The 20,035-nt window shown below is 64.9% G+C and overlaps 2 protein-coding genes across 2 annotated transcripts in view; one reads left to right on the forward strand and one right to left on the reverse strand.

Annotated features, from left to right (window-relative positions):
- Positions 1-1,287: 1,287 nt before the first annotated feature.
- On the reverse strand, positions 1,288-8,092 carry STARD10 (StAR related lipid transfer domain containing 10). Its single transcript, XM_074816587.1, has 6 exons — positions 7,892-8,092; positions 3,392-3,539; positions 3,068-3,171; positions 2,751-2,868; positions 1,677-1,729; positions 1,288-1,604 (listed from the first exon to the last, which is right to left on the reverse strand). The coding sequence occupies exons 1-6, from the start codon at positions 8,051-8,053 to the stop codon at positions 1,377-1,379; spliced, it is 813 nt and encodes a 270-aa protein (XP_074672688.1). The 5' UTR covers positions 8,054-8,092; the 3' UTR covers positions 1,288-1,376.
- A 6,409-nt stretch (positions 8,093-14,501) lies between these two features.
- The window catches only part of CLPB (ClpB family mitochondrial disaggregase), a 96,977-nt gene continuing 91,443 nt past the window's right edge, over positions 14,502-20,035 (forward strand). The window contains exons 1-2 of the mRNA XM_074816588.1: positions 14,502-15,279; positions 19,318-19,369. Of these exons, the coding sequence (XP_074672689.1) occupies positions 14,544-15,279; positions 19,318-19,369 (788 nt within the window). The 5' untranslated portion in view covers positions 14,502-14,543. The remainder of the gene's footprint in view (positions 15,280-19,317; positions 19,370-20,035) is intronic.

Genomic DNA, 20,035 nt, shown 5'->3' on the forward strand with positions numbered 1-20,035 from the left:
TATTCCTAAATAATCAGCTCCGGTACAAGGTACAAAATCTCCGTCGCCCCTCCCGCCGCCCCAGTAAAGTGGGGGGGGGAAGTGCGGCCAAGGTACAGCTCCAAAATCCCGATTCAAGGCCTCTAATTCTAGCGTAGAAAGTGTTCAGACACTGAGCTCGGGGCCCCTCGCCTGGAAAAAGGGGGGGCAGGAGCCTCCCCCCCCCCGAGCCCCCCAGCACACCTGGAGACACTGGCAGACCCCCAAATCCCCCCCAACATGCCTGGAGGTGCTGGGAGTGCCCCAGCGACCCCCAGAACATCTGGAGATGCTCAAAGCCCCCAGAGACACCCCCCCAAACATCTGGAGGTGCTGGAGCCCCACCTCAAGTCCCCCCAAACACACCTGAAGATGCTGGGAGCCCCCCAAGACCCCCAGCACACCTGGAAGTGCTGGAAGCCCCCCCCCAAAATGCCTGAAGATGCTGGGAGCACCCCAAGACCCCCAGCATACCAGGAAGTGTCAACAGCCCCCCCCAAATCCCCCCAACATGCATGGAGGTGCCGGGAGCACCCCGGGTCCCCCCAACATGCATGGAGGTTCCAGGAGCCCCCACAACCCCCCCCCGAGCACATCTGGAAGGGCCAGCAGCCCCCAAGCCCCCCCCCCACATGCCTGGAGGTGCTGCAAGACCCCCAAAGACACCCCCCTGAACATGCCTGGAGGTGCTGGGATGCCCCCCAAGTCCCCTCCCCACCCCCCACATGCTTGGACAAGCCAGGAGCCCCCCAAGCCCCGCCCCCCCCCCATGCTTGGAGATGCTGCAAGACCCCAAAGACACACACACACACACCCCCAGCATGCCTGGAGGTGCCACAGCCCCCCATCTTGGGGGGGGGCGCTTGGGGTGGGGGTCCCACGCAGGAGGAAGGCTGTCACAGAGGGGAAGGGGAGGAGGAACAGGGGAGCAGAGGAGGTGTGTGGGGAAGGGGTGGGGGCTGCCCCCAGGGTTGGGGAGCAGGGGCAGGGCCCCCCACTTTCCTCTGCCCCCCCCCCGGGGGCAAGAGCTGAAGAGCACTTTGGGTTTGCCACCCATGGGGACGACATCGGTGTCCCGCGGTGGCTGTGAAGGGACTGGACACCCCCCAGTTTCCCACCCTCAGGTGGAGGGGGGGAGGCAGGTGGCAGCCCCCAGCTGTGGAGAGACCCCATCCCTGCTGTCCCCAAGCGGGGGGGGGTGACAGTTGGGGGGGGGGGTGGCAGCGTTGGGGGGGGTTGTCCCCATCCCCTCAAGCCAGCAGCGTGCAAGAGAGAGACACAAACCGTGTTGGGGGACGGGATGGGGGGGACATGGGGACAAAAGAGCCCCCGAGGGGGCGTCCTAGCAGGGGGAGGTCTCAGTTAACGCTGTCCTCGTCACTGGCCTCGCCGCGGTCGTCTTTGGTCTCGGCCAAGGAGCTCTCGTCGATGTTCTCCAGGGAGTCGGCGTGTTGGAGGGAGAGCTCGGAGAGCGGCAGCGCCGGCAGCCGGCTCTGCTCCGGGAACAGCCAGGGCTTGAAGTGCGGGTTGTGCTTCAGCTTCCACTCGGGGTACTTCAGGCACGCCTTGTACATCTTCTTCATCGCCTGGGAGGAAGGCTGGTTGGACTCCTCACCCCCTCCTGGAAACCCCCCCACCCCCTGTTGTGGCTGACTCACCTTGGGGGCCAGGAACTGTGAGGATTTGTTCACCACCCACTTGGGCAGGGAACCTGCGGGGTAAAAGGAGCTGGGCTGGGAGCGGCACCCCCGGCACCCCCCAGCTGTGGGGACAGCAGGGACCCCTGGGTCACCCATCACGGGACCTCCCAGTCACCTGCCATGGGGACAGCAGGGACCCCTGGGTCACCTGCTTGGGGACAGCTGGGACCCCTGGGTCACCCACTTTGGGACAGCTGGGACCCCCAGGTCACCCATCGCGGGACCCCCCGGTCACTTGCCACGGGGACAGCTGGGATCCCCCAGGTCACCCATCACACGACCCCCAGATCACCCATCTTGGGATCCCCCACTCACCCACTTTCGGACACCCTGGGCCCCCAGGTCCCCCATCACGGGACCCCCCAGTCACCTATCTTGGGGAGAGCTGGGACCCCCCAGGTCACCTGCCATGGGGACAGCCAGGACCCCCCCAGGTCACCCATCTTGGGACCCCCCGGTCACCCACTTTGGGACAGCCTGGACCCCTGGGTCACCCATCACGGGACCCCCCCCACTCACCCACCACGGGGACAGCTGGGACCCCCAGGTCACCCACTTTGGGACAGCCAGTGTCCCCGGACCACCCACTTTGGGGACAGCTGGGACCCCCAGGTCACCCATCATGGGGACAGGAGGGTTTGGGAACACCCACCCGGAGAGGGGACAGGGTGAGCCAGGAGGGGGAACAGCCCATGGAAATCAGGTTTCAACCCAAACCGCTCTCAGCTTCTCGCCGAGTTCAAAAAAAGCTCTTTCAGCATTCCAGCCGCTTCTTCTACCCCCCCAAAATAAAATATTTCACGAGAATTGGGTCAAAATGTTTTCCTCCTGGCGTTGCTCTCACGCTCCTGGGCCGTGGCCCGAGATGCTCCCGGCTGCCTCCGGGCCCGCTGCTGCCTGTCCCCGAGCCCCCCCGTGACCCCCCCCGGCCCCAAAAACCGTCCAGCCCCGTTTAGAACCTCGGCTGATCCGTTAGGAACTGGAGGGTGCCCGTCCCCGAGGACAGTGGGGTGCGGAGGGGCCCCCCCTTACCTTTGGGGTCCACCTGGGCCAGGTAGGTGATGGTGCAGCTCTTGGCTCCCGTCCCCTCGATCAGGTAGCCCGTCTGGATGGACACTGCCCGCACCATGTCCTTGCGGGGGGGGTATTTCTGGGGACACACACACACACATCGGTGGCAGAACGGGGTACAGGCAAGCACCGACTGCAGGCAGAGCTGCCCTGACTCCCAAACCCCCCCCCCCCCCAATGCCTCCAGCCCCACCTCCTGAGCTCTGACCGACCCCGGGGCAAACGCAGCCCCCCCCAGATGTGTCCCCCCTCCAGATGTGTCCCCCCCCAGGACTCACGGGGTGCTTGACGGAGTAGTTCATGATGATGTAGTCGTTGCCCATGGGCAACCAGGAGCGCAGCGTGATGACATCGCGGTTCTTCAGGGGTTTAGGGCACTTCCCTGGGGACAGCAGCAGTGGGGGACGTGGGTAAGCCCCCCCCCTCAAAGCACAGGCCTTGAGGGTCCCAGCCTGCCCCCCAAATCCCTCCCAAAACGGTACCTGGGCTCCTGCCAGCGACACCCGGGCACCACCGAACCCAGACAGCACCACGGCTTTGCTCCCACACACACACCGGGGACCCCCCCAGCACTTTTTGGGGACCCCCCCCCCCCTCCTCACAGGCATAGTAGCCCACGTCGGAGTTGACCGTCAGCTTCCCGATGTCGAAGGTCTCGATGACGTTGGTGTCCCACTTTTTCCGATACTCGATGTCATGCAGCACATCGTACAGCGTCTCCGCCGGCACGTCCTTGCACTCCATCCTGCACTGCAAGGGCGGGGGGTGGTGAGAAACCACCCCCGGGGGGGTGAAGGGGGGCAGTTGTGGGGATCCCCGGGATGGGGGGTGGCTGTGGGGACCCCCAAGGCAATGGGAGGGGCAGTTGTGGGGACCCCCAGGAGCGAGGGGGAAGTAGGGACCCTGGGTGGGAGGGCGGCCATGGGGACCCCTGAGGTGGGGGGGGGTTGGCTGTGGAGACCCCCAGGAGCGAGGGCGACCATGGGGACCCCCAGGGTGGGGGGGTGGCCGTGGGGACCCCCAGGAGCAGCCATGGGGACCGCAGGGCGGGAGGGTGGGCCATGGGGACCCCCGGGGGGTGTGTGTCTCTCCTCTCAGGTTCCCCAAAACCCAACACCACCACCCCGCCCCCCCCCCCCCCGAGAGGAGCTGGATCCCAACCAGCAGCTCAGCCCAGTCTGGCCCAGTTTGCCACCCAGAGCCCCACCGTAGCCTGGGCACGTGTGGCTGGCTGCACCCAAGCCCTGTCCCCAACCCACAGAGCCTGTCCCCAACTTCACGGAGTCTGTCCCCAACCCCACAGAGTCTGTCCCTGTTCCATGGAGTCTGTCCCCAATCCCACAGAGTTCACTCCTGCCTCCTAGAGTCTGTCCCCAACTTCATGGAACCTGTCCCCAACACCACAGAGCCCATCCCCAACCTCACAGAGTCTGTCCCTGCCCCATGGAACCTGTCCCTGCCCCACAGAGATTGTCCCCAACCCCACAGAACCTGTCCCCAACTCATAGAGCCTGTCCTCAACCCCACAGAGCTCATCCCCAACTCATGGTGCCTGTCCCCAACCCCACAGAACCTGTCCCCAATTCATGGTGCCTGTCCCCAACCCCAGAGAGTCCACCTCTGCCCCATAGAGTCTGTCCCCAACTTCATGGAACCTGTCCCTGCCCCACAAAGGTTGTCCCCAACCCCACAGAGCCTGTCCCCAACCCCACAGAGTCCGCCCCTGCCCCCACAGAACCTGTCCCCAACTCACAGAGCCTGTCCCCAACCCACAGAGCCTGTCCCCAACTCACAGAGTCCACCCCTGCCCCACAGAGCTCGTCCCCAACCCCACAGAACCTGTCCCCAACACACAGAGCCCGTCCCCACCCCGCACGTCCCCACACTCCAACCCCGCCGCGGGAGCCTCCGTTCGGCCGAGGGCTCGGAAGGGGACAGTTTCAGGGGGCACAGCCCCAGGGGACACATTTGGGGACCTCCCCGTTCCCCGGCACCGTGCTGGATGCGGGATCGGGGTGCCACCGCCGCTCCCGGTTGTTCCCGAGGTGGCGAGGCCGGTGCGCCGAGCCCCACCGGGTGACTCGGGACCTGCCCACACTGGCTACGTGCCACTTGTGGGTGACTCATGTCCCCGGGGGTGCCAGGGGGCTCGGGGGGATGGGAGGGGGGTGAGAGGGGACGGTGCCACCCGGGAAGCGCCCCAGCCCTGAGTCAATATTGACTCTGACGTCTACAGGGCAAGGAGGAGGAGGAGGAGGAGGAGGAGGAAGGAAGAGCAAGAGGAGGCAGGTGGAGGCAATGGGTGACAGGGGCCACCTGTGCCAGGCTCTGCCCCTGGGACCACTCGGGGGGGGTGTGTCTTGGTTTTGGGGGTTCAGCTCTGGGCCATGATGGGGGCTACCCACACCGTGCTGGGTTGTGGGACAGGAGCAGATCCAGTGGGGAGCCCCCCCACAACCTTGGGGGGCCGTGGCCTCCTTGGGGACACACTCACAGAGGCCACCCAGCTGGTTGGGGACCCCCCGGAGATGGAGAAAACTCTCCTGGGGGCGGTGGGGGGTCACCCCCAACCCCCTGCCCCACATCCTCAGGGTGGGGGGGACTCTGCCACAAAGGTGGGTGCCCTCCTGCCCGGAGGGGCCTTCCCTGCGGCCCTGGCTGGTGGCCACGGCCACGTGGGTCATTAATTAAAGAGAAGATGTCTCCTGTGGCCCAGATGTTCATTAGTAACCGGGCGCCGCGTCTCAAGGTGACCCGATGAATAATTAACGAGCAGGAGCCGCGGTGTGGGCAGGGACGGCCAGTCCGTGTACGTCCCTGTGGCTTCCCACAGCCCGGCCACGCTGGCCACACCGGCAAAGCCCAGTGAAACTCCAGCCCTGCCCTATCCCACGGGATGGCTCCTGGCCATCCTCTCGGGGTAGCCCATTCCCAAGGGCAGCGTCTCCCGGGGTAGGGAGGGGGGGGTCCTGGTTGGGGTCCCCCATCCCGTAGCCATCGGGGTAGCCCTGAGGCCACCGAATCTCGTGTGTATGTGTCCGGCTGATGAATCAGCCCCGGGCTGTGGCAGGTCCCGGCGGCACAAACTTGAGTTTCCAGACTCCAGAAAACAGGTTAGACGAGAGCTGCATCCCTAATGGGAGGGGAGGCGGCGAGGGGGGGCCCGGGGGGGGCCGGGGGGGCCGCCAGACCTTCGCCTTCCAGTTAATTACAAAGCAGGAGCAGGGGAATTGCGAGGCAAAAAGCTTTTTTTTTTTGGGGGGGGGGGGGGGGCCAGGCACAGCAGGCAGCCCCCAGCCCCCTCCCCGGCGAGTTGTGGCGTGGCCGGGCCATGTTGGCGATGCCACGTGTGCCCATCCCGGCCTGGGGGGAGGGGGCGTTGGGGACCGAGGGAGGGGTGACACAGGGACTGGTGGGTGGGTGGGTGTCCCCCCCCCACCTCGCAACGGCATCGGGGACCCCCCCATGGGTGGCTTCGGGCATCAAGGGTCCCGTGCTGGGCCAGGACACCCTGGGGTCGGTTGCCCACCACGCCGATCGTGGCACACAGGGATGGGCAGGGGACGGGCAGGGGACAGGCAGGGGACAGGCAGTGACACCCCCACACACCCTGTGCCCTCCCTGCTCGCACCCCAGCAGCACCCCGGAGACATTTTGGTCTGCAGCAACACCCCGAGAGCAAGCGGTGGGGCCGGGGTGGGGGGGGGGGGCAGGGGGGCCTCAGCGTGCCCAGAGCCCACGGTGATGGGCACCCCACGTCCCGTTACAGGAAAGGGGTGTGGGGGGAGCACCAGGGACCCCCCCCCCACCCCAGGGACTGTCTGTGTGTGTGTCCCCACTATGGGACTCGCTGCTACGGCTGCCACTGGCCCACGGCGAGGACCCGTCCCCGCTGTCACCGTAGCCCAAACCACGTCAAACACGCGGCCGCGGTTCCGCCACGCCGGCGATTTCCTGGCGGGCGGGCGGGCACAGGCGGTGCCACCACCCCAGGGACCAGGTGTCCCCGGCGCTGGCTGTCGCGTGGCCTGCGAACAGGCCGCGTCACCGTCACTGTCACCGCTTGCCAGGCCTCGGCACCGGTGGCCGAAGCGACACAACCCGTTGCACCGGGCAAAGCTTCACCGAGAGGACGGCAGGGACGGTGACGCCAGTGCCAGCCCTGCCAGAGAGCCGGCCAGAGGCTCCAGCGTGGCACGATGGTGGCCCGGTGGCCACCAGCAACCTCGGCCGGACGCTGCTCCTGTCCTAAGTTTTCCCTTTGATTCTGGTGCCCGAGGGACGAGCCAGGGGGTGCCCGGCTGTGCCAGCCCCGTGGCACCGGGGGTGGGGGGGGGACGCGGCAGGGACCCGGGAAACCTGGGAGGAGAGGGGGTGCAGCGGGCACCGCAGGGCGAGGGGACAACCCCGGTTGGGGACAGTCCCGGGGACAGCGGGCTAGTGGCCACCAGGCCCCGAGGAGGGCTGGGGGGGGTTCCCCAGGGTGGTGGGGAGAAGGGGGGGGACACACCAGGCAGCAGCGAGGCCCCACAGTCCCACCACCCCCCGTGGGTCCCCACTTGTCGCTGGGTGAGTCCCCTGTCACCCCTGTGCAGTCCCCAGGGGCCCCTACTTGTCTCTGCTCACCCCACAGCACTGGCTCGCCATCCCCCCCCCCGCCAAGGCCTTGCTTGTCCTGGGGTCCCCCCTCACTCCCAGGGTCCCCACTTGTCCTGGGGTCCCTTTTCGCAATGGGGTGGCAGCTCGGCCAAGTCCCCCCCCCGCCGCAGGGTGCTGGATCACTGGAGGGTCCCCACTCGCCCCGGGGTCCCCACTCGCCCTGGGGTCCCCACTCACCCCAGGGTGCCCCATCACCCGTGGGTGCCGTTCGCCCCCCCAAATCCCCCCTTGCTGTGGGGTCCCCACTCACCCCACGGTCCCCACTCGCCTCCAGGTCCCCCCCCGCGCATCCTCGCCAGCCCCCAGCACCCCCCCCATTGCCCCAGGCTCCCCAGGGGTCGCCCTTCGCCGCCCGCCGCGGGGCGCTGGGTCCCCCCGGTTCCCGGTGGGGGTTCGGGAGGGGGGTGTGGGGGTGCGAGGGGGGGTGCGGGGGGGGGGCTCACCTTGATCTTGTGGAGGGAGCGCTCGGGCTCCAGCAGCTGGACCCAGACGGTGACCCCCCCCTTGCTGTAGGTGAGGCTCCAGCCCCGCTCCGACTCACACTCCGCCCGGAACGCCCCGAAGTCGCGATCGTCGGGGATCTGGACGCTGTCGCGACCGGACATGGCCCCCGCGACACCCCCACCACCACCACCACCCCCACCCCCCGCCCCCTCCCTCCCCACGCCGGTGCCGGTGGCGCGGGTGGCGGCGGCCCCTACGGTGGCAGCGGCGGCGGCGGCGGCGACATCCCCGGTGCGCGGCACCGCCCGGTGCGCGGGGGGCGATGGGCCGGGGCGGGGCCGGGGCGGGGCCGGGGGCACCGGGGGGGGGGGCGGGAGAGTCGGGGGGGGGCACCGGGAGAACCCGGGGGAGGGCACCGGGGGGAGGGGAGAGAGCCCGAGGGGGGGGCACCGGGAGCAGCGGGGGAGGGAGGGAAGGAGGGGGGGGACCGGGAGCACCGGGGGGGTGGGAGAGAGGCCGGGGGGGGACACCGGGAGGGGGGGGAGCTCGGGGGGGCATTAGGAGCACCGGGGGGGATGTGGGAGACTCCGGGGGGGGGAACCAGGGGAGGGGAGAGAGCCCGAGGGGGGGCACCGGGAGCAGCGGGGAGGGGGGGGCGGGAGAGTCGGGGGTGGCACCGGGAGAACCTGGGGGGGGCACTGGGGGAGGGGAGAGAGTCTGAGCGGGGGCACCGGGGGGTGGGAGAGAGGCCGGGGGGACACCGGGAGCGGGCACACGGACGGACACACACACACACACACTCACACACACTCTCTCACACACATGTGCACTCACACACTCTCTCACACACACACACACGTGCACTCACGCACTCACACACGCGCACACACACTCACACACACACACGCGCACACACACTCACACACACACACGCACACACACACTCTCACACACGCACGCACGCACAAACTCTCACACACACGCACACACACGCACACACACACGCGCGCACACACACTCTCACACACACACGCACTCACACACACACTCACACACAACCCCACCCCCCCGTGCGGGGACATGGACACGGGGGCACGGACACGGCCCTGCCTGCACACGCATGCAGGGCACACGCATGGGTGCGCACACACACGCACACACACGCACACGGGTGCACACACACGTCCTGTGCCTGCACATGGTTGCGCACACACCCCCCCACACACAGGTGCACACACATGCACACGGGCACACACACACACACACACATGTCCCGTGCACACACACAGAGCTGCGCACACACGGGTGCACACACATGTCTCGTACCTGCACATGGGTGCACACACACACACGGGTGCACACACATGGGTGCACACACACAGCTGTGCACACACACGTGCACACGCATGTCCTGTGCTTGCACATGGGTGCAAACACACAGGTGTACAGACACATCCTCTGCCTGCACACACACACATGGGTGTGCACACACATGTGCGCACACACACATCCCCTGCCTGCACACACACACGGGTGCGCACACACACATGTGCACACACACGGGTGCACACAAACACGTGCGCGCACACACACATGCACACACACACATGGCTGCGCACACACGTGCACACACACGGGTGCACTCACACACACGTGCACACACGTGCACACACACATGCACATGCACACGTGCACACACATGTGTGCACACACACGCACACATACATGGCTGCGCACACGCACAGACACGTGCGTGCACACACGCGCACACCTGCACACACACAGACACACACATGCACACACACGTGCATACACGTGCACACACACATGCACATGCACACGTGCACACACATGTGTGCACACACACGCACACATACATGGCTGCGCACACGCACAGACACGTGCACGCACACACGCACACACCTGCACACACACAGACACACACATGCACACACACGTGCATACACACACTCACACATACGCACACACATATGTGCACACACACGTGCGCACACACACACGTACACACACACTCGCACACACACATTCATGCACACGCACACACACATGTGCACACACACACGTGCACACACTCGCACACACACACTCACACACGTGCACACACACGTGCACACGCACACTCACACGTGCACACGCACACTCACACGTGCGCGCACACACACGCACGCACACACTCGCGCGCACACACACGTGCACACACACAGACACTCGCACACACACACGTGCGCACACACATGTGCACACACACAGTCGCACACACACACGTGCGCACACACTCTCACACACACACATGTGCACACGCACACTCACACACACGTGTGCTCACACACACACACACACACACGCAGACACCCCCCATCCTGCTGCCGGCCCTGGTTTCTGGGGGTCTCCTCCGGGCGGGACGTGCAGCCGCAGGGCCCGCGGGTGCCGACACCGGGGACAGGGACCCGCTCGGTGACTCCGTGTCCCGCTGCGCACCCGAGCATCGCCCCGTGGCAGGGCCGGGCCCTCCCGCCGCCTCCCTCGGGGTTTCTCCCTCCCCGCCCAGAAAAGTGACCTGGCCCCCTCTGGTCCCCTGAGCCGCCGTTAAACGGGGACGCGCGCATGAGCTTGGCCCAGCAAAGCCAGGCCTTGGCCGGCAGCAGCGGGGAGGGCGGGTGGCCCAGGCCTGTCCCCAGGAGAAGGGGGGGTACCCGGAGGGGGGGGTCACCTGCAGCCCGGGGACCAGCAGTTCTGAGCCGGGGAGAGGAACCGGGGGAGACTGGGGTCACCCCCTCCCAGCTAACACGGATAACCCCGGCGTGGGGACCCCGCTGCCCCCCCCCAGCGGGTCACAGCGGCCGCTTCGCTGTGGCTGGTGTTGGGGGGGCCCCTGTCCCCTCGTCCCCCTCTGCCCAGCCCCCCCAGACAGCCCCCTGGCTGCTTTGCTCTAAAAACCTGGGTTTTTATTTCCCTTCCCGCCTTGTCCCCAGGGAAGCAGAGTGGGTGCCAGCACCCCGCAGCCTTTCCCAGCCTGGCTTTGCCCACCCCCGCCGGCAATTCCGGCTCTCAGGAGCAGCGGGAGCACCCACGTCCCCAGCCGAGGCCTGTCGGTGTGCAGAACCGAGCCTAAAATAGAACCGACATCAGCTGCAGGCCTGGAAATCCTGCCTGAGTGCGGGGCATGGGGCGAGGGAGCCAGCCGGGGGCACTGGGCTGGGCAACTGGGGGAACTGGGGGAGCCAGGCTGGGAGAACTGGGCTGGGGGAATGGGGAGCTGGGCTGGGAGTACTGGGAGCTGAGGAGCAGAACTGGGGAGTCGGACTGGGGAAACTGGGCTGGGGAACTGGGAGCTGGGCTGGGAGTACTGGGAGCTGAGGAGCAGAACCGGGGAGTCAGACTGGGGAAACTGGGCTGGGGGAGCTTGGGAACTGGACTGGGAGAACTGGGAGCTGAGGAGCTGGGGGAGTTGGGGAGTCAGGCTGGAGAAACTGGGGGGGGGGAAACTGGGGTGGGGGAGCTGTTCTGGAGGAGCTGGGGGAATTGGGCTGGGGGAGCTTGGGAACTGGACTGGGAGAACTGGGAGCTGGGGGAGCCAGGGAGCCAGGCTGGGGGAACTGGGGTGGGGAATTGGAGAAACTGGGGGAACTGGACTGGGAGAGCTTGGAGCTGGGCTGGGAATACTGGGAGCTGAGGAGCTGGGGGAGCTGGGGAGTCAGACTGGGGGAACTGGGGTGGGGGAGCTGTTCTGGAGGAGCTGGGGGAACTGGGCTGGGGGAGCTTGGGAACTGGACTGGGAGAACTGGGAGCTGAGGAGCAGAGTGGGGGGAACTGAGCTGGGGAAGCCAGGGAGCCCGGGTGGGAGAACTGGGCTGGGAGAACTGGGAACTGAGGAGCAAAGCTGGGGGAGCTGGGGAGTCAGACTGGGGGAACTGGGCTGATGGAGCTGGCGGAACTGGGCTGGGAGAACTGGGAACTGGGGGAGCCAGGGAGTGGGCTGGGGGAACTGGGCTGGGGAACTGGAGGAACTGGGCTGGGGAACTGGGCTGGGGAACTGGGGGAACTGGGCTGCCTGCGCCTCTGGCAGCTCCTGCGACACAACTCCCATCGCAGCCACACCCCGAATTGGGTGCAGAAATGCCAATTTCTGGCCGCTCCTGGGACCGGGCGCTGGGACCAGGGAGGGGAGCGAGGGGACCAGCTCTCTCCCCTCCTCCCCAGCACCACCCCAGTCCCAGTTGCCCCCCCCCCCAGCTCCCCCCAAACCCGCTCTTTGGGCCCCGTTGTCCCCAGGGGCACCCCAACACCTCTCCGTGTCCCAGTGGTGCTGTGAGGGGGCCGGGGGGGGCCCTGCACCTCCATTCTGCACCCCCCCCCCCAACAGGCTCTAATTAGCCAAGTGCCCAGCTAATTAACTGTGCGAACGCTCCGCCGAGGGCTGCGGGGGTGTGTACGGGGGGGGGGCACTGCCAGGAGCCACTCGAGAGATGCAAAAAACGGGGTTCTACAGGCTCATCGCCGAGACGAAATAAAAACCGGGGTTCCTGCGGGAAGCTGAGCCGCCGCCGTCACCGGCGAGCTGCCGCGATCTTCCCGGAGCTTTCAGCTCTTCTCCAGGGGCTGGCGGGCAGAAAGCCGATAATTAATAAAACATGCGACAAACCCAGTTCTTCTCAATAAACCTGATGTTTTTGTCAACTTTTTCGGGCTAAAATGCAGCTTATTATCAACGCAGAAGCTGTGTCGGGCCCTGAGTTTGTCCGATATTAAAGCGCTGAAGGAGGGTGCGTCATGTCCCACCGGGCTGGAATAACGGAGACACGGGGATTACTGGTGGCTGTAGCCCCCCCCCCCCGAAACCCCCGTGTGGCACCGGGCTCCGGGCAGCCCACCCTGACCCTGATTTAATCATTTTCTTCACCAAAAAACAAAGCAGAAAGGGCCCGTTTTCCTCCCGGAGCTGTAAACGCCTGTGAGACGGGGTGAACTCCTCGGGCTCTGAAATATTGATGGGCCCGGAGCAGTGAAACAGGAGAGGCGGCCCCACGCGCCTTTCGGTGCCAGATACGCCAGGATCGAGGAAAAAAGTGTTGCACGATCATTGAAAGACCCGTTTCTGCGGCGAGCCCTTCTCCCAGCCCAGCCCCACGCGCCGCTCGCCTTTCCCCTCGTCCCTGAACCACACGACTCTGCGTTTGGTTTCTCTCAAGCACCCGGTTACAACATTTTTTATATTTTTATCATTATAACATTTCTCATCCACCAAGAAGCTTTTCTCACACAGGGCGGTGATTTACTGTTTGTCGCTCCGTGGGACAGCCGGGAGGGTCCCGGACCGCCGCCAGCGACCAGCCGAGGGGCCCGTGGGGCTTTTTTGGGGCAACTTGGTGCCTTTTGGGGGTCTGAGGGTGGAGAGGGGCCGAGGGATTTGCTGGATCCATCCCTGGCCATGCACGAGTAATTAAAACGGCCTCAGGGATGGAGCCGGCGGTGCCACAGGGGTGGGATGTTGGGGGGCCGCGCTGCCGGTGCTCAGTGCCTCCCGCACACGTGTGTCACGTACGTGCATGCACACGCATGTGCCCCCACGCTCACAGGCATGTACGTGCGTGCACAGCCGGGATTCACACGGATGCACACAACACAGCAGCAGCACCGAGCCCACCTGGGCGTGCAAATCCCCTTGGCTGGTGTGCAAACCCCTTGGCTGGTGTGTAAATCCCCTGACTGGCATGCAACCCCCCCAACTGGCATGTAAATCCTCCCCAACTGGTGTGTAAACACCCCTGGCTGGCGTGTAAACTCCCCAACAGGCCTGCAAATCCCTCTGACTGGCATGTAAACCCCCCCAGCTGGCGTGCAAACCCCCTGAACTGGCGTGTAAATTCCCCAGCTAGTGTGTAAATCCCCCAACTGGTGTGTAAATCCAACCAGCTGGCGTGCAAACCCCCCGACTGGTGTGCAAACCCCCCAGCTGAGCCCCCCGGATGTATTTGCTCCCCGATTTTCCACCCCGAGCGCTGCTCGTCCCGGGGCGCAGGGACACCATAGGAGAGGCGAGCATCTGTGCCCGTGCAAGCCCTTGCACGGTGGGGGTGCGAAGGGCTGCCGCGGGGCCTGCGTGTGCCCACGCGGTTGTGCGTGGCTGCCTGTCGCACGTACACGAGCGCACGCGCATGGACGCGGGCGTGCAGGAGTTCCCACGCCCACACGCGTGACTGGGCGTGCGCGTGTGCGCACCTCCCACGTGCTCAGGGGCGTTTGCAAGTGCACAAGTGTGCACGCACGCGTGTGTGCAAGCGCGCGTGCCTGTGCACAAGCCTCTCCGGGCCCGCCCGGGTCTCGAACACGCGTGCCTCAGCGCTTCTCTCGCCCCGCCCACGCCGGGACAGGAGCCGGCGCCCTTTCCCGGCATGCCCGGGGGGGGGGGGGGGCCTTACCACGGCCCCCCCTGGGGGTTGTAGTCCTCAGCGGCAGCTGCAGCGCGGCGAAGGGCGCGGTGAGGACTACAACTCCCATCAGGCCTTGCGCGAGGCCCTGACCGCGCCGGGCAGCCGGCGGCCGCCATCTTGATTCGCCGGCCTCCTCAGCGGCGGGGCCGGGGGTGGGGGGGGGGAGGAAGGAAGGTGAGAGCGGCGTAGCGCGGCGACGATGCTGGCCTCCCTGGCGTCCCGCCCGCCGCCGCCGGGGTTGGCGCGGCTCCTCCGGGAGCCACCGTGGTTGTCGCCGTCACGGGCGGCCTACGGGGCTCCGGTGGTGGCTGGGCCGCGGTTGCTCCCGGCTTCAACCGCCAGGGGGCGCCGCGACCCCACGCCGGGGAGCGCGGGGCTGTCATGGCGGGGCGAAGCCTGGCGAGGGCGGCAGCGGGGCCCGGACCCCGGGGGGAGACCCCTGGTAGCGGGGCCGGGCCCGGGGGGCTCCCCCTTAGAAGTGGGGAGTTCCCCCCTAGCAGTGGGGCCTGGCACGAGGGTATCCTCGTTAATAGTGGGGCCAGGCCCCGGGGGTACACCTCTAGCAGTGGGGGGCTCCCCCTTAGCAGTGGAGCCGGCCCCGGGGGGCACCTCCATAGATCGGGGCCCAGGCCCAAAGGGGACCCCCACGGCGAAGGGGCTGGGGCTGCAGGTCCCAGGCCTGACCCAGCTGTGGACGCCCAGGCCGCGCAGCACCAGCCTGGCTGGCACAGGCTGCCCTGGGCCGGGGCCCTCCGGCCTCGCAGCATCCCTTGGCGAGCCGGTGCCGTGGCCCTCGGGTGCTGAGCGACACTGTCGTCGCGGAGAAGACCCCGGCAGGCATCGGAGCAGAGAGAGGAGCTGCCCCCCGAGAGCTGCGGTGCCTGTCCTCGTCGCTGCGCTGGCCTACTGCTACCTGAGGGACCACCTGGCCAAGGGTGACTATCGCTGCTCATCGTCCTGGCTCGGGGTGGGATGAGGGGGCTTGATGTGGAACAGAGGAGCTGGTGCCCCTTGGGGGGGGGGGGGCATGGGGGGATCCCTCCCTGGAGATGGAGCCTGCCTGCCGGTGCTGGCCTGGGAAGCCCTGCAGGGGAAGGGTTGTCCTTGATCCCCAGCCCAGAGGGGTGCTGGCCCGTGGTGGCTACCCAGACTTTTCCGTGGTGTGAAGATAACGATCCTCATGTTTGCCACCGAGATAAAATAGCTGTTGGTCTTGTCAGCTGCACCCCAGCCTGCCTCTGTGGCCAGGGTTTGTGACATGTGCTGGGACAGGATCTGGCTCTGGGTCCCTGAGGCTGACGGGAGGGTTTGAGCTGACAGGGTGCACACTATCACCAGTTCCGGCTCTCCCCAGTCCTCTGCTTTGAGCGTAGGATATTTTGGGCAAGTACAAAGGTTTTGTAGTTGGGAAGGGATTGAATTACTACTCTGATAAGCCCAAAGTTTCTCATGGCGTGGTTTATGTCCGCCCTGCTGTAGGAAGGAAGCAGTTGGGGGGTGGCCACAAGCCCTTGTTGCCACAGCATTAGGTTTCGGTCTAGAAAGGCTGACGTGTGTGTCTGAGCTGAAGCGCCAGGGGTAGTCCCCGTGAGCTGTTGGGGCAAGTTGCATGCTTTTGGATTGATGTGTAACTGGAGGTTTGCACCACAGCAAGTCCCATTCTCGGCGCTCGTGCAGCATTGGGGAGTGTTCGAGGTGCAGTCCTAGGCTTGGCCTCTCTGCCTGGCATCGTTGTCACCCTGCTTTCCTGCCGCAGGACAGGAGATGGAGTGGCCTCGGTGGTGTCACTGGGCAAGGTGGGCTTGGAGCGGGGGCGTTTGCTGCTCGGCTTTGTGCCAGGCACGCAGCACATCAACTGTCAGGAGTCGGGAGTGGTGCCAGCTCCAGAAGAGGAGATGGTGTGTGCACAGGGGGGACTGTCCCCACTCGCCGCGGTGCCTTCCTCGGGAGCCAGCGGTCAGGCTTGTTGACACCAAGCTTGTCTGCTGGCGTGACACAGGCCCGGGGCAGGAGGGATTTCAGAGCAGGACACTTCCTCGGTGGTTTCAGGCACGTCAGAGGTTGCTTTCCCTGTGAGTAATGCAGCGACTGGGGGTGTTTAGTCTAGTGAAGAGGAGGCTGAGGGGAGACCTCATGACCCTCTCCAACTCCCTGAAAGGAGGGTGCAGAGAGGGGGGATGAGTCTCTTGAGCCAAGGAACCAGCGGCAGGCCAAGAGGGAATGGCCTCAAGCTGCGCCAGGGCAGAGTCAGACTGGCTCTTAGGAAGGATTTCTTTGCAGAAGGGGTTGTTGGGCGTTGGAATGGGCTGCCCAGGGCAGGGGGGGAGTCCCCATCCCTGGAGGGGTTGAAGAGTCGGGCTGACCCAGCGCTGAGGGATCTGGTGGAGTTGGGAACGGTCAGGGTGAGGTTCATGGTTGGACTGGAGGAGCTTCAAGGGCTTTTCCAGCCCAGATGATTCTGTGATTCTGTGACTGGTTGGTTTACCCAGGAGGTTTCACTGTCATTATAGGGAGTCTTGTGTAATTAGTAATTAGGAAAGGTCTGCGAGACCGAGGCATGGCTTTGGTGCAGGAACCGGTTTGTGGAGTGAGTAGTGTTTAGAGCTGGGCAGCCGCGTGGCTGCAGGCAGAGGGGACAGAGCCATGGGCACCCCAAACCCCGCAGCGAGGATGTGGGAAGCAGGTGGGACGCTTTCACCAGAGAGGGCAGAGATGCAGGGATGTGGCTGCAGAAGGGCAGGCCTGGGGAGCTCAAGGGTCCCTTGCTGAGCCGGGCTGTGTGTCAGAGAGGCTGCCCCTTGCTCTCACTTTGCTGGGGGGGTTGGGGAAGCCCCACGTTGTTCTTTACCCAGTAGTGTGTTCAGCTCTGGGGACACCAACATCAGAAGGACACGGACCTGCTCGAGTGAGACCAGAGGAGGCCACCAAGATGCTCAGGGGGCTGGAGCACCCCCCTGTGAGGACAGGCTGAGAGAGTTGGGGGGTTCAGCTGGAGAAGAGAAGGCTCTGGGGAGACCTTAGAGCGGCCTCCCAGGGTTGAAAGGGGCTACAGAAAAGGGGGGAGGGACTTGTCATCGAGGGGGAGGGATAGGATGAGGGGGAATGGGTTTAAACTGACAGAGGGGAGATTTAGATGAGATCTAAGGAAGAAATTGTTCCCTGTGAGGGTGGTGAGGCCCTGGCACAGGTTGCCCAGAGAAGCTGTGGCTGCCCCCTCCCTGGAAGGGTTCAAGGCCAGGTTGGACGGGGCTTTGGGCAACCTGGGCTAGTGGAAGGTGGCCCTGCCCGTGGCAGGGGGGTGGCACTGGATGATCCTTAAGGTCCCTCCCAACCCAAACCAGCCCGTGGTTCCATGACTGGGAGGAGGACGCTGTGTGGGGCCCAGGTCCCAGCTGCGGTGGCTGAACGCTCGGTAACTCACACACCACAGGTCATTCAGCCCCAAGCCCTTGGCATTTGCCCTGTGCCGGGGGCAGGCCTCATGCCCCATCCTGCCCTTGCTCTGCTGCCGCCCTTGGGCCCGTGAGCAGCCATCGTCACCTGGGGTGGGGGGGGACTCAAAAACATGCCTGCTGCTCCCCTGTGACACTCTGGTGAACTGTCCTTGAGACACGCTGCCCGGATAAACCCGCAGTGCCCACAGATCTCCGCTTTCCTAATAAGAGCACAAGCAATTTGTGCTGGAAAACTCTTAGTTTGGATGCACCGATGACATCCGTCAGCCGAAATAGCTCCCTGCAGCGCCGCTGAGTGCTGTTACTTTCAGGGCAGTGGAGGAAACATTGAGGTTTACGGTGCAGCTCGAACCTTTGCAGAAAGCTGCCTGCTGGGGTGAGCTGTAATCGTTGCCTCCGCCCGCTTGTGGCTGTGTGTACCCCAAAAGAGGGACCCATACCCCAGGGGATAGGGTGCTCTCCAGGAAAGCGGGTTAAAGACTCCAGAAGGCCGAGCCACAGGCACAAATGACTTGGAGAAGAGAAAGGAGGCACAAAATGTTGGGGAGAGAGCAGGAAGCACCCGAAGGCTGGTAAGAATTGGGGAGGATTGTCCCAGCTTCCCAAAATGCCCCGTACAGCTCCGTTGACTGTGGTTTTTTGTTTTGTTTTGTTTTTTTTTTCCTGCTCCAGCCACACTGCGGATCCGTGAGAAAACTGGGGTGCTGCCCTTACCCCCTCTAGCCAGGAGGTGTCATTCTGTGCCTGTGGTAGGAACCGGCTGGCCTTGGCGTGGTGTCTGGCAACCTCTGGCTGAGGGTGACGGTGCCAGCTGCCCCGTCACACCTGCTGCACCCTAAAACCCGCCGTTTGCAGGGTTCGCTTCACCGGCAACGTGAGAAATCTTTGTTTGTCCCATTGTTGATGCAGTTGGTTCCTTGCTGGAGCTGCTGCTGGCTCACCCCCATCCCCAGGTGCCCCAGTATGACCTTTCCCCTCTGCTCCAGCCTTTTGCCAGGCCCATCCCGCAGCACTTTCTGAGTTTAGTTTCCTGCAAATGTGGGTGATCTCCGGCAGGCTGGGAGAGACTGCTCCCCCAGGGAGGAGCAATTCACATCTCTGGCTGCCTCTGCTGAGTTGCTGCCCGGGGGATCTCTCGTTTTAACCATGCAGCATGCAGGGAAGCTGCTGTTTCAGCTGCTTGAACATCTGCATTAGGCCTGGGAGAGGTGAGGAAGGGACTTGTGTGGCCCGGCTGGGGATTCAGCTTGCCCACAGGTTCCCACATGTCCACTCCTGACTGTGCTTTGAGAGCTGCAGCCCTGGCACTGGGGCACGCAGGGAGGCTGTGGGAGCAAGCGAGGGATTTTGGAGTAACCTGCTCACAGAAATAGATCCTTCCTCACCCGTCGTGTTTGAGAAGAGCCGTAAGCACAGGCCCTGCCTTCGCCGCCGCAGTGGCCTCCACCACCTCTGGGTTACGCGGTACGTGCGTGTGTTTGGCTGCTAACTCGCTTTCTCTTCTTTCTCTGTTTTCAGAAGACGCTCTGCTGGAAGCTGCGAGGATCAACAACGTTTCAGAAGTCAACAGGTGAGCGGGTTTTAGAGAGGGGTGCGGAGGCAGGAAAGCTCTGTCAGCGCTTGGGGAGGGGCGGGCTCCTCCTCGTTACCCTCTTGGGGCTCAGCGCTCAGCCCTGTTTGAGTGGGCACCCTAAAACTGCCTGTCCCCCCACCCCTTGGGGCGCTCCCCTCGCCCTCTCGGATCCAGAGCAGGTCAGAAGGGATGGTGACCACAGTTCCCTGCGGATCGCAGGTCCCGGTGCTGGGATCACAGAGCGTGAGGCTGTGCGGCACAGCGTGGTGCGGACACGCCCCTCCAGGCCTTGTTTTTTGGGGGTCTGTCTCTGAACAAACAGCCTTTGCAGGCTCCTTGGCCTGAGCCAGCAGCTCTCCAGCCCGAACAGGGGTTTGTGTCCCACAAGGAGAGAGCTCAGGTCTGCCTCTGCCACCCCAGCTGACCTGGCACCGAAACACACGCCCGTTGGGGTGCGGAGCATCTCCAGAGCTGTCCCCACACTCCTGTCCCACAGGCAACAGGCCTCCAGCACTCTTGTTACCATCGGGTTTGTGCCGTGGCATCGTTCGGGAGCTCTTTGGCAGCGTTAAATTCCCCGGGGTGATAACAAACGAGCGTGTTTCTGAGGCCCAGCGCATATCCGGTCCCCAGAAAGCGCGTTTGCTCCCTGTCCACCCACTC

The sequence above is a fragment of the Strix aluco genome, chromosome 2 (genome assembly GCF_031877795.1).
Source record: "Strix aluco isolate bStrAlu1 chromosome 2, bStrAlu1.hap1, whole genome shotgun sequence".
In the NCBI taxonomy this organism is placed as follows: Eukaryota; Metazoa; Chordata; class Aves; order Strigiformes; family Strigidae; genus Strix; species Strix aluco.

Excerpts from the sequence above, each read along its gene's own strand:
- STARD10 (XM_074816587.1), bottom strand. The coding sequence starts at position 8,053 with ATGTCCGGTCGCGACAGCGTCCAGATCCCCGACGATCGCGACTTCGGG. Across the intron at positions 3,540-7,891 it reads GCTCCCTCCACAAGATCAAG|TGCAGGATGGAGTGCAAGGA; the intron begins GTGAGCCCCCCC and ends CCGCCCTTGCAG. Across the intron at positions 2,869-3,067 it reads ACTACTCCGTCAAGCACCCC|AAATACCCCCCCCGCAAGGA; the intron begins GTGAGTCCTGGG and ends GTGTGTCCCCAG.